The 13,858-nt window shown below is 33.6% G+C and overlaps 1 protein-coding gene across 1 annotated transcript; it reads left to right on the forward strand.

Annotated features, from left to right (window-relative positions):
• The first annotated feature begins 2,882 nt into the window (after positions 1–2,882).
• On the forward strand, positions 2,883–9,801 carry LOC106056292 (D-beta-hydroxybutyrate dehydrogenase-like). Its single transcript, XM_013212972.2, has 7 exons — positions 2,883–3,788; positions 4,243–4,370; positions 5,359–5,481; positions 7,233–7,336; positions 7,460–7,532; positions 7,829–7,890; positions 8,753–9,801. The coding sequence occupies exons 1-7, from the start codon at positions 3,628–3,630 to the stop codon at positions 8,897–8,899; spliced, it is 798 nt and encodes a 265-aa protein (XP_013068426.2). The 5' UTR covers positions 2,883–3,627; the 3' UTR covers positions 8,900–9,801.
• Positions 9,802–13,858: the final 4,057 nt, after the last annotated feature.

The raw sequence follows: 13,858 nt of genomic DNA on the forward strand, positions 1-13,858 counted from the left end.
TGTTCCACATTGGGGCCCAAAATTCCAAATTTTCAACCTGAGTGTTACACATTCTGAGTCTTGGGGGGTAGGCATGTCTGGCACCCTTTTGGGCCAACATTAATTCCTAAGTAAATGGGTCCTATGTGTTTGGCCCTTTAGACCCCTCAATGTTTGCCCCTCTTACTGGCCCCGCATGGGTTTTATCTGGAATTTATCTGGGCCCCCTATCTGAGCCCAGACTCACCCTTAAGGACCACTGTTGTTTGGGCCAATTTTCATCCCCCAAGAAGACCCCATGAGTTACAGCTCTTTCAGGTTTTCTCAATCTGTGCCCCCCTTAATGGTCAGGCCCCCTATCTTAGCCCAAGCTCACCCCTAAGGGCACCTGTTTGGGTCAATGTTCATTTCCCAGATGGGGCCCATGTGTTAAGCCCTTTCAGACGCCTCATTGATCACCTCTCTTACTGCAATGGCACCACATGGGTTTCATCAGGGCCCCCTAATTGAGCCCATGCTAACCCCTAAAAGCCGAATGGGGCACATGTGTTTAGCCATGTCAGACATCTCCAGGTTTGCCCCATACATACAGTAGCGGATCTAGATGAAGACAAAAAGTACCTTCATCTATATAGACTAATGATTACAATTTAAATAGATCTAATTAGCAATTTGTTTGATTACGATTTATATGAAATAAAGCTGAGATCTAAATTGGCCTACTATAATATAAGTCTTATCTAATATCTGAACCTATTGATTGTTGTGCCAGTAACTGTTGGAGAAAAACAAAACACAAAAACAGATTCAAATTTGAACCTTATGTCATCTAGATCAATTTATTAATTTTTATGCTGTCAATAACATTTATCCCGCATGGCAGACTACCTAATTCCAAAGTTGATCTTCTTTGGCGAGCTTAGAGGAGGACGGAGTTAAAGAAGTGCCCCCCGCAAGCGCTATAAAGATCCATTTAGCCACCATTTCGCCCTCACTGGCATAGAGGAAAGTACCTGGCAGCATTCTGGCAGCTGATGGCCTGCTCTGAGAGAGATTGTTGAAGTGCTCTCGAAAGTTGCAGAACAAACATTTGAGACTTAAAGAAAAGCCATTATTAAAGACAGACGCAAAAGACGGAAAGAAAACTTAAATAGACCGCCAGCAGACAAAGGCTTTGTCTGCATGAAATTCAGAAAAATATGCAGGTCACAACTGGGTTTGCGTAGTTATGTGAAACACTGCACTCAGCCGTAATCCTTGGAATTGAAGAACAATACAGCCAATATTATCATTATACAAAAATTGTCTGAAACTAATTTGCATTGATTACACACATAAATTAATCTCATTGACATAACTTTCTTTCAAATCCTAAGAATAGTTCCTTTTAAATGTTTAAACATTAGGGCTTACTGTTTTTAGGTTTAATTGTAGATTTAGTTTTATTTTTTAATATAAACATTATTATTGCTGAATTCACTACAATAAGAAATTAAGCTAATGGGAACCTTGTGCCTCCTGCAGTCAGACAATATTAGAAACTTCAAGCTTTAAATTAGCCAAAGCAAGGCGAAAGTCTCCTCTAGTGACTACATCCAGTCTATTTCTTTGCTTATTCATTAAGTTTGTTACGTACTAAATCTAGGTTAACATGTATGTTTAAGGAAAAGCTAAAACATAATTCCATTTTTGACCACAGTTTTGGAATTTTACTGAAACATTTAATTGCAGCAACATCTCTGTTGTGCCTCAAAAGGGGCTAAGCTAGGAATTTTCCATCGTTTAGCGTTTAGGGGCCAGGGGGATTGACCTCTTTGGGTGCCCCTGCATTTTGCTTGATATTTAATTTAATCAATTAAAAAACACTCATTTGGGGCCATCGCTCCAGTGGCGGCCCAGGAGGATTTTCAAATTCTCCCCCTCCTCCCCCCACCCTAGCTACGCCACTGTGTCTGTGCCTGCTATGTTTACATTCTTTTTTACTGAAGACCTAATTTTGTAAATTTATTTTTTCCTGCAACTCAATTTGAACATCAGTAACAGATGTTTAATAATTGTCAATTGTCATTTATATTTTTTTTTTTTTATTTTAGAAGCGAATCGTAATTTCTTCATAAAGCAATATGTTATGTGAATTGCATAGATATCGGTGTCGTTTTGCAGTAGTTCATTTGTCAACAAACAAGTTGTGTGAGATTGTAAAACTCTTTAATATAGATTTAAATCTCGATAAAAGAAAAAAAATGATATAATCAATGAAAGTACATTTCTTTCCTAGCAGTCGGAGATTCATTTAATTCATTTACCATGTAAACAATTTTTTTTAGCCTGCTTTTAGTCATCGCCAACCGTTGAATCGTCCTGTTTCTATTTTTAAAAAAAATAAAGTGTATTTAAGAGCTTAACAAAACGAGCAATAACAAACATCTTTCTAGTTTACAACTAAAGTCTAACTAGTGATAGCGCCCCAGTTGAAGACCACTGATCTAGATCTTCTTATCTTATCTTATATAATACAGACATTACTTCACAAAAAAGAAAATGATTACGTCGACTGAAGGTACTGGGCTTTGTCCGGGAGGTGGGGTGTCTACGAAGATCTGATTTATGAATTGTGAACATATAGATCTAGATCTAATATTTACTTACGATTTTTACCAAATTATACAATTTTTACTACCTTTGCTATTTTAACTGTGAATAGACCTTGTTTTTAATGATTTAACTGTATAGACTTTAGCCCTTGAGTTAAATAAAGGGAGAGTGATCCTTAAAGGATTACGGGCACGACATGGCCTAAATTGTGCCGATGTGCCTAAACTCAAACTCACCCCCCTACCCTCTAATATAAGGCCTACTGCTATAAAAAGATCTAGATCTAGGCCTACTTCTGCAGTAAAATTTTACTTCTCTGTTGAAGATATGGATATCCAAAGATACAGTCCTAATTTAAGGGTATACATGTGTTGATGTCATTTATGGTGCTATGTTCAGTGGTAAAATTTAACAGTCCTTTCTCAGTTTTATGAGATTTTAGGTCTTAACTTCAATCATTAGGCTAATCATGAAGGACAGTACTATATTGCTCATTATTGCCAATAATATTTAAATGATCTAGAGTCTATATTTTGATTTATTGTGAAGTTTTTATCCCCTTGAATTTCAAATCACTTTTAGTTAAGTCCAAATACCATACTTGTAAAACATGTAATTATATTAAATTACTATCCCCGTACAAGTAATACAAACATGTAGAGCCTTATTTTCAATTTCATTATGGATTCTTTGTTATAGGTATATCTTTGGACTGACTGGGCACAATGTCACTAGTACATCTAATTGTTTTATCAATTTGATGGTTTCAAATCCAGATAAGCCATGTATGACCTTTTCATGATGAATCACATTTAGTTGACCAATTTACATATCTAAGTATATCTATGTATGCAGCCACTGACAGTTACAAGTGTAAACAAAACAAAGAAAAAGGACAAACATATAGTCAATGTTTTAAAAGTTCATATCAAGTTACAAGTGTAGGTTACTGGAGCTGCTAGTCTTAATTGTGAACTTGTATTTTTACTGAGGTTGACTGAGGAATATATTTGAATGTGTTAAAAGAGGACTGATTTAAAAATAAACCTTAAAATGTCAGTAAATCTGTTGGGTAGATTGGCACTGGTGACTGGATCCACTACTGGCATTGGTCTTGGCATAGCTCATTCTCTGGCAAGCAAAGGTTGTTCAGTGATTCTTACAGGAATAATTGATCAGACATTGGTCTCAGGATTACTGTCTGAGTTTACAAGGTAAGTCAAATATAGATGACTGCCTGTTGTATGGAATGCACTCTAGACTGTCATCTTGATAGTAGTGGGCCAAAAGTCTGCCTGCCACCATGCCCCGCTGTCCTGCGGAAGGTTTGGGCTAGTATGTAATAATCCTCAAAGCTAAACTTGGAACATCCAAAAAAATGTAAAACAAGACTTTGTTTAAAAAAAACAAACATACTTTTTAAAACTACAAATATTTTGCATCCATAAGGACCGCACTGCAAAGGTACGAATGCTCCTTCTTCCTTAGTGCTATTAGAGCATGGAATGGGTTGACTGAGCCAGCCAGGAAAGCTAGTGACTTGGCAGAATTTAAGTTATTGGTTAACATGCATGACACGTAGAATGTAATCTTCTTTTTTGAAGTAACATCTGTATTTTATAACATAAGATATACTTCAACTGACTACTATAAATTTCATGTTGACAGAGATGATTATAAAGGCAGAGTTCACTTCTTCCCTAGTGATTTCCTTGAGATTGAGAATGTTGAAACATTTTGTCAGGATGTGTTAGCACTTTATCCAGATGGTATTGATATCTTAGTAAACAATGCAGGTAAAAGACAAAACATTGAACAAATAAAGATGGTAATAGAATGTTAAAGAGTTTATTGAAATGTATATAATTTAACAAAAAACAATTGGTAAATCGTAACGCGCATCACCATACAAGTACCACCATAAAGGCACTACTGTACAGTACCAAAAGGTGCATGGTGGCTGAGTGGTAAAGCACTTGGCGTCCAAACCAAGGGGTCCTGTGTTCAAATCTCGCTGGACTGGAATTTTTAATATTGGTATTTTAAGGGTGCCCCTATCTTTGCCATCTTCCGGTCCCAAGCCTGGGTGAGAAAGTAGGAGGTTTTTGTGTGGAGCTAGAACACTCCAAATCCCACCCCAATCCGTTAAATCTCAATTGCTACAGAAATGCCAAACTTTAAACATAACAATAATTTTACTTGCAGTAAGGGAGACCAATAACAGGACATCCAATGCTCAATACATGGCAAGCCTATACACCAGTGAAAGATCTTAATGGAGACAGCTTGCCATTTGGCTTGGGAGGATCTAGCCTAAGTCTTAGTAAGAAAAGAGTGCCCCTGAGTCCACCCAACTGTAATGGGTACCTGACATCATTTGAGGAGAGTAAAAGGGATGGTTGTTGTGCTGGCAACATAACACCCTCATTAACTGTCTGCCATAGAAACAGATATGCCCTTTACATCATCTGCCCTGTAGATTAAAAGGTCTGACATGGGTACAGTACTTTATACAGTACCAAAATTCAAGTAATCAGCAAGTTACAAATGCCTCAATTAATGAAGTTTCTTGGATAAGAAAAACAATGACTTACAAACATGATATAATTACATTTATTGTTAGTACTAAGACATTTGTATACTTTATCAATAAATAATTAGGTGATTCCAAGAGGCTGGTTCAGTCAGTTTTAGCAGTTTGATAGAATAAAAATACTAATTATATATGACTTATAGAAAAAAAATCTTAGTTAGGATTATAACATAACAAAATTTTGCTTTAAGGTGTACCAGGAAGAGGTCTTATTGAGAATGTATCAACAAAACTTTGGCAAGATACTATTTCAGTTAATCTCAATGCACCGTTTGTGCTCACTAGAGCATTCTTTCCTCTAATGAAGAAGAGAGGTATGTATAATGCTGTTCTGTTTTTAAGGAGAGATAACTAAACTTCAAAAAACTGACTCAGCATTCACAATTAAAGAGCAATTAAAAAAATAATCTTTTGAGTTTTAAACTAAATATAATTATTTTACACTTAGACCTTCCTGCACTTTTTGGCACATAGAGTAAGTTGTCTCCTCAAAGATTGGTCTTTTTGTCTCCTCAAAGATTGGTCCTCTGCCATATTTACAACCTCTTTCCATCTGTCATCCACTGGTTTCAGGTCTTCCATGAAGATGTGACACCATGTTATATGAGCCAGCCCTGTTTATGTTTTTTTTTATTTGGCATCCATGTTATAATTGTTGGGGAAAAGTAAAGGTGGTTGGTCATTGTGCTGGCCATATGACACCCTTGTTAACTGTAGGCCACAGAAACAGATGAACTTTACATCATCTGCCCTATAGACCACAAGGTCTGAATGGGGAACTTTACTTTTTTTATGTTTTACCGGTAATTGTCTTTAGCAAGTGTGTTTCATTTTGATTGTTGACATGTCTTGCAAACTTCATGTGGCATTCAATCATCACTTTGTTAATTAGGCGAGTGGCAAAGCATTTCACTGTTGGTGACATTAAAATTTGAAAGGTGGTACACATGTAAGAAAAATAATTAATATTAATTTATGAAAAAGAGAAATTTAAAAAATTAAAATAAATTTAATTATTTGTTCGGGCCCTTATAAACAGTTTTAAACTGGGTTATTGTTTGATATAAAATTAATTTATATTAACAAAATTAGTTCATCTCTAATTATAAAGTCTCGTGACTGCTGACATACAGTAAAGAGTATAGATACTTTTTTTATATAGTAAAATAGCTGCAAGGATTAGAATGCATGTTTTATTTTATTTGATATTGTAACTCTGGTGGTTCCATGGATAGGAGCAATTGTTTGTATGTAACCAGCTGACTGAAATTACACAGGCCAGCGGTAGACAGCGGTCAGCCATGTTGAGTCATGATGTTTCAGGAAAAAACTTTGTTGTGAACAATACTCTTGCAAGTCACATCAGATATAGTCATGTGATCATCCAGAAGGGTTGAGTGATGTTCCGACCCTATATAAAGAGCGAAGGTGTAGAGTCACTTCACTTTACATCGTTTCATAACTTCATGAGTTTGAGAGAAAATCACAATTCAAGATAGTCCAGTACAGTGAGTCCAGTGTGAAGTTAATTCGGAGCAGAGAATCAAGTAAAAGTCTGGTACAAGGTAGTGAGGCCAGTAGAGTTTGATACATCAATACTGAATTGATATGGTGGTTGGGTTATCTACGGTGAAGCAATTTTACTGTCAGAGTTACGTTGTTGCCAACTGTACACTATTGGCTGTGATTTATTGGGCATTAAAGAGTTACATTATTTTGAGCTATGAGTTGTCAAGTTCTTTGAGTTGGTAATGTCATGTTGTGTATTGTTGTAGAGAGCTAGGTTAAGAGTTGTTACAATATAAAGAATCTATATCTTGTAGTGTATCAGTTGTTAGCCTGCATAATGTTTTTTAACAGCGCTCTATAAATTATTACATTATTATTGGGTTAGCATTTATAAAATATACTATTATACATGGATGTGTCAAAATATGTAGGTCACAGCAGGGACTGCATATCCACATGAAATACTAAACTACTTATTAATCTTCAGACTTGAAGACAAGCTTTATTATGATTATTATTATATTATTATGTATATGATCATTGTAATTTATTTTAGGATGGGGCAGAATTATAAACATGTCATCACAAATGGGTCAAGTTGGTGAGGTAGGAAAGTTGGCTTACTGTACAACAAAGTCAGCGCTTATTGGTTTTTCTCGGGTGAGTTATTTATATCACATATAAATATTGCCTAGGTTTCATTCATTTTATCAATCATTATAATATATAGACATGTTAACATAATGCTAATAATTTATCAATGTTTTCATCTACTTGTTTTAGGTTGTGGCTCTTGAAGGAGCCCAATTTGGTGTCACTTGTAATGCAATATGTCCTGGATTTGTGGATGCACCAAGTAAGTACATTTATACTTGCTAAGCTTTAATGATGGAAATAACTAAAGATGACATTGCAGAGCTTTCAAATAAAGGTTTTGTTTTAAGTTAGAACTACAGTTGATCAACTTTTTTTAGACACTGCTGGTGTAGACTATTAAAACTAATTTATAGCCTTTGATTAAAAGAGGCTCAAAATCTCACCAAATTTATTACAATTACTAGAGATGTATTCATTTTTTGATTTAGGCATGAAATAATTTATGTAATTATTCAATGTCATTAACTTATTATGTATTTCTGTATCTTTTAATAGTGTGTCACAGTATTATTGAGAAGCAAGCGATGGAGAAAGGAATTACTTTTGAAGAAAGCAAGGTAACGTTCTTGTTATGTAATAGCAATGTATTCAATTTGTTAAGTCATTTTCCCAACATTTCTTTCAGTTGTAAACTGTCCAGCTCCTGATAAAATCAGCCACAGATTTGTGTTTATAATAGTGACTGACTTTATCGGTCAAAAATACTTTGTTATCTCATAAGTATTCATTTATTTTTTATGTGTGATTTTTTTTTTACCCAGTCCTGACAGTTGAAGCAATTTATTTTGATTTAGCTATTTATTAGCAGATATGTCTTTTAAAGTTCCTTTTTAAAATAGCTTTAGTCGTAGAATGGTAAATCACTTAGCTTCTGGTAAGTGTTCTGATTTGTTGACTAACATTTAAAATCTGGGCACTGTAGAGTGTGGATCAGCTAAGAAGAAAACATGCTTCTTTCCCTTGGCACAGGCTGCAACATAGCCTACAGATCAATATTAAAAAGTTGTATAGAAGAAGAAGAAATTGATGTTTCTTGGGTATTTCTGAATACACTCAGATTAAATGGTATTGGTATTGACATTTATTCGGAAAGTAAAAAAAAAGCAACAATTGGACTCTTTGGAAGGGTTGGATGCTGCTATTGTCTTAGACATATTTCAGTAGGATGGAAATCTTCTGTTGTGCTTCCAATAATCCACACAAGGAGTTAGTTTACTATTTTAGTGCATGATTGCTGGCATTTTAATGATCATCCTAGTACAAAAATTTCATGTTGCTTATAGTTGGCATTGGTGGAAATAAATATTTTATATCAACATTTTTGACTAATTAAGACTGATGTTTTGTTGTTGTTTTTTTTAATTAAAACCATATATTATATTTTTTATTTATTTTAATTTATAAATTAATATTCTTTAGGTTGACTTTTTGAAAGAGCGTTGTCCCAACAGGCGCCTCATTCCAGTTAGTGATATCACAGAACTCATATCATTTCTATGTTCTGATGCTGGGTCGAGTATGACAGGATCTCCTATTCTAGTAGATGGTGCCTATACAGCCAGATAATCATATGTCATATCATCATCAGATCCTGGATCTGATCCTCTGTTCTAGTTTGTTGTTTTTTTTTACCTATAAAACATATATACAGCCAGATAATGAAAGTAAAATTTGTTTCTGCATTTTACATTTACCTCATGATATGTATGTTTGCTTAAATTGTGTCTATGAAATATGTCATGTTTTTCTTTTAAATAAAGATCTCCTATTAATAAGGAAAGTATTAATTGGTGTGGCCAAATGTGAATATGTATTTTTGCATACCGGGTATATTTTTAAATTCTATATAACCTTATTAATTTTTTGTAATCAACTTACATAAATATAGATTTTTGGCAATTTATTCTTAAATTTGTTAACAACTTTACCAAAAACTTCTTATGAAATGCCTAGAAAAGCCAATCCCAATATGGCATTGAAATATGAGTCCTGGTTTAATGAAGAAAAGTGATAATAAAAGATAAAAAGAATTAGAAGCAAAACTAGGGATAAAGTGAAATGTAAGACAGGGCAGAGCCATCACAGCATTTCATTACTGATTTCCACAAGATGGAAAAAAAAATGACATTAGTTTTAATAATCTTTGTTACTAAAATGTATACATTGCATGTACTATATAATTTTATTGGTCCAAACAAATAAAAATTCAGTTGAATTACATTTTTCCTGAGTCTAACATACAAAGAGCTCTGAAGCTAAATCGTATTGAAGCATGCTACTGTCTTAAAATCTTAATGAAGTTTTGAAATATAAAAAAAATGGACACAATAACAGAATGAGACATGTTCCAGAAGCCATAGAACTAACTAAATTTGCCCTTGTAGAGTGTCAACAGAATACTGAGCATATCCTTCAGAACAGCATTCTTTATCAATAACCCTGAACAAGACACTGGCGCCCGCCCCCCCCCCCCCCCCCCCCAAAAAAAAAACAAAAAAAAAAAAAAAAACCTTTAGAAAGAAAACTATATGGAGAGCTGCCTGTTTTGGAAACCTCTGCGCAATTCATCTTGTATATGGGTCTAGACATCTGAATGCTCCAACATAATAATGAGAACGAGGAAAAAGAAGGAAAAAAATCAGCTAAAAGTTCAGCAGTGCAGGTGATAGTAGTTTGTTTTTTCTTGTGACCAATATCATATAGGCCTAGTCGTATCACAGCCCTTCATGTGGTTAAAACAAAATGATGGAAGTGGAACAGCAGATCTGTTATTTAAGATTAAATATATATAGCCATGCATATTTTGATTTTGTGTTGATGAAGTTAGGCTTAACTGACAACAATAAATAACAACACAAGGTAAAGAAATTTTACAAAGAAAATTAGATGAATTACAGAAATGGGAATCAAATCAGAGCATGTCTTTCTACCCAGAAAAATATTGGATATTAAGAGTAACAAAAAAGAGAAAACAAATAAATACCACTTAGGCCTATCTTATTCATGATAAACAAGTAACACAGACTAAATATGCAAAATACCTAGGTGTTATAATAAATGAAAAACTATCATAGAATCCCCATTTTTATGAAACTATTAAAAAAATCAAACAAAGCACTAGGGTTTATTAAAAGAAATTTCTACACATCAAATAAGAACATAAAACTAAAATGTTATTTTACCTTTGTTAGGGCAATAATAGAATGTGTATCCTCTGTTTGGGACCCCCCCCCCCCCCAACCCCCAACTGAAGAAAACATAAAGAAACTAGAACAGACACAAAATAGAGCAGTGAGTTTTATAACAAATATTTGATTATAGTAACACCTTTATTAAAATCACTAAATTTAGAAACCCTTCAGGATAGAAAACTAAAAATTAAAGTAGCAACTATACATAAACATTACACCATATAATTTTCAAATACAAAAAGAAAACCTAATAAAATACTCAGAGACACAAAGATAAAGGCACATTCCTTGTTCCATATGATAGGACAAATTTGTGCTCCTTCTTTCCAAGTGCTCTTAGAGCATGGAATGGGTAGCCTGAGTCAGCCAGGAAAACCAATGACTTGGCAGAATCTAAGTCATTGATACAAATGCTTGACTAGATTGACCTAGCAACATGTGTAGGATGTAATCATCATCTTTTTGAAAGTAATTTTATTGTCTGGATTTCAAAAGGTAAGATGATAGTTTCCTCTTCCTGTTACAACATTGGCAGTCTTTAAATCTTTATTTTTTTTATTCTTTGCATTAACGGACAAAAATAAAAAAGGTGTATCTTACACCAAAGTATTGGGTTGATTAAAAATAGCATCCATCCTGTTAATACTACATACATTTGTGGTTGTGTGGTATGCAATCCAGACTTTCATCTCAATAATGGTTCTAGAACTTCTGGAAAACTCTTCTCACTGCACAAGGAGGTTTGGACTAAGATTATTAGATGCCAAAAACTGTCAAGTCTTGTTTCTCTATCAGATAGAATATAGTAAGTATACTATATTGGGTCTGTCTCTACTCTCTAGCTATTGTCCACTGTGCCTTGATCAGTTACAATGCTTTCAATGTTAGGCCTATATAATAGCCTTAGAAATAAAAAAATCACAGACCCTTGATGAGCTCTGAGTTTAACAGAACTGAATATATATAGCTTTCAAATATCTGTCTCTGAAGGAGGCTCTATTAAAAAATGTGTACTTTTTCTGCTATTTATCAGTAATGAGTTTGTGTGCTTGGCTTGAACAAGAAGATACGAAGAAGAATATATGAATTTAAAATTGAGGGATTTGAAAGTAAACAAAAGGACATTTTCACAATTTAGTTCAATGCCCTCTTAGATGGAGGACTTTTCTTCCTTTTGCCATTAAATGAAAATGTAACCGTGTAACCTACATATATATATAACTTCTAAATTAACTTATACCTTGTCAGACTCTTAACCATGATCAATTAAGGTTGAGGTCACATTAAATTATCAGAAATTATGAAGAAAAATTAGTTACACCTAATATATTCTGATGCTAGTAAAGGGTCTGTGATGCAAGTAAATATAATGCAAAGATAAAAGATAATTTAATTAACACATCAGCCATAATTATTTTGTTCTAAAAATATTTATATTTTGAGCAAGATGTAGATCTCAATCTATTAGAGTCTACATTAAGTTAATTAAAAAAAAAAAACAAGGGAAGAAAAGATAACAACATAACATTTAATAGATAAGGTGTGTGTGTGTGTGTGTGTATATATATAGGTCAGGCAGTAAAAGTAAATATACATGTCAGGGTAAGGAGTATTATGGTTTCGTGACTTCAAAAAATAGAGAGCTATTGTATTTCAGTTATCTATAACTAGTCTTAGAAAAAAAAAAGAATCTAGAGTTAGAGTCTATCAATCTTAATTAGACTTATATAAAAAAAAAAAACAGACTGTAATTAACGAGATCAGGATTAGATCTAGATAAATAATGCGCCCGGCAGCGATTGTAGCGGATGAAATGTTCCCAGAGGGGGCAGGATCTTACATGGAAATGGAAGAGGTAGTACCGTAGACCGTAGTTTACTTTTTAATCTTTTACTTTTACTACTTTTAGTAGTTTTAGTGGCGGTAGTCTAGTAACTCTAGTTAGATTAGTTACTAGTAGATTATTAAAATCATTCTAGTACCGTAAACTTCGCCTTCGGCACCGTAAAAAAATCGTTACTTTTTTAAACTTCATCATTGTAAAGAATCTTTAAAACTTCTAAATAATTAATAATTAGAATTAGAGTCAATAGAGTCTAGATCTATATAAATATTACTATTACTATTAGATCTAGTTATTATTACTAGTATATAATTATGATAACAATTTAACATATTCATTGATTATAATTGATAGAGGTCTATATTATAGATCCTGGTGGCTGGGGTAAATGGTATGGGTATGATAATGAACGTTGCACCCCTTTTTTAAAATTTTATATGAAAATGTAAACAATTCATGGCTTTTAAGTTTTACATTGCTTATAATATGAGTATGAGATAATTTCTATTTCCTGCTAATTTCAAATCGAAGTCATTGACTTCTATGTTATATACATGTCAATAGGTTATCTTACAAAAAAATTTAACAGTTGGAAAAAAAGTTATCTGTGGATGTATTTGCATATGATATAAAAAAGGAAGTGCAGGGGAATACTTAAATGTATATATATATAACTATAAGATATGCATTATATTATGAAAAATACACAACAGTTAAAAAAATTTAACCTAATTATTTTTACCCTCTATCTGGATAGATGTATCTAGATAGATTTTATTACGCCATAACCATCAAAATAAAGGGACCCCATAATAATACAGTTACCTGCTCAATAAATTTAACAAAATGTTACTACTCGATAAATATGTTTTTGTGGGAGAAGGTGTTATGGAGAGTGTGTTTCTCTGGTGACAGTGAGAAGAAAATAGTGTATGGTTGGTGGCTGTGCAGTGTGGATGATACAAGATAAGCGGCATTAAGCTGTCTTAGGCAGGACAGACAACTTCAGAATGCCAGAGTGAAAATATGATTTTATTGTGAGTTAGATTTTGTTCGAAATACTATTTTATATTATTACTGATATTTACTACATTCATTTCTTCTCAAATTGAATTTGTCTCAGAGATATATTGTAATAAAAGTTATAGTTTTGTTCACAAAAGATTTAATTCAAGTTATTCCAAGTTTTACAAGTTAAAATATAATAGGCCTAATGCGGTCTCACTGTCTACCAGTAGCTTGGTGCTACAAGTCAATGACAGTCAACAACGCTTGGGGGGGGGGGGGGTAAATATAAATAATCATTACCAATAGTTACATGAAGCGAAATAGTTTAGAATAGATTCTAGATCAGCGGTTCTCAACCTTTCTAAGTTCGGCGACCCCTTTTTTACTATCCCCCACTCTGTCGTGACCCCTCCCCACACACACACAGCAATAGATGAGTAGACAATAACAATCCATATTATCGATGGTCTTAGGCGACCCCTG

This window comes from Biomphalaria glabrata, chromosome 15, assembly GCF_947242115.1.
Source record: "Biomphalaria glabrata chromosome 15, xgBioGlab47.1, whole genome shotgun sequence".
Taxonomy (NCBI): domain Eukaryota; kingdom Metazoa; phylum Mollusca; class Gastropoda; family Planorbidae; genus Biomphalaria; species Biomphalaria glabrata.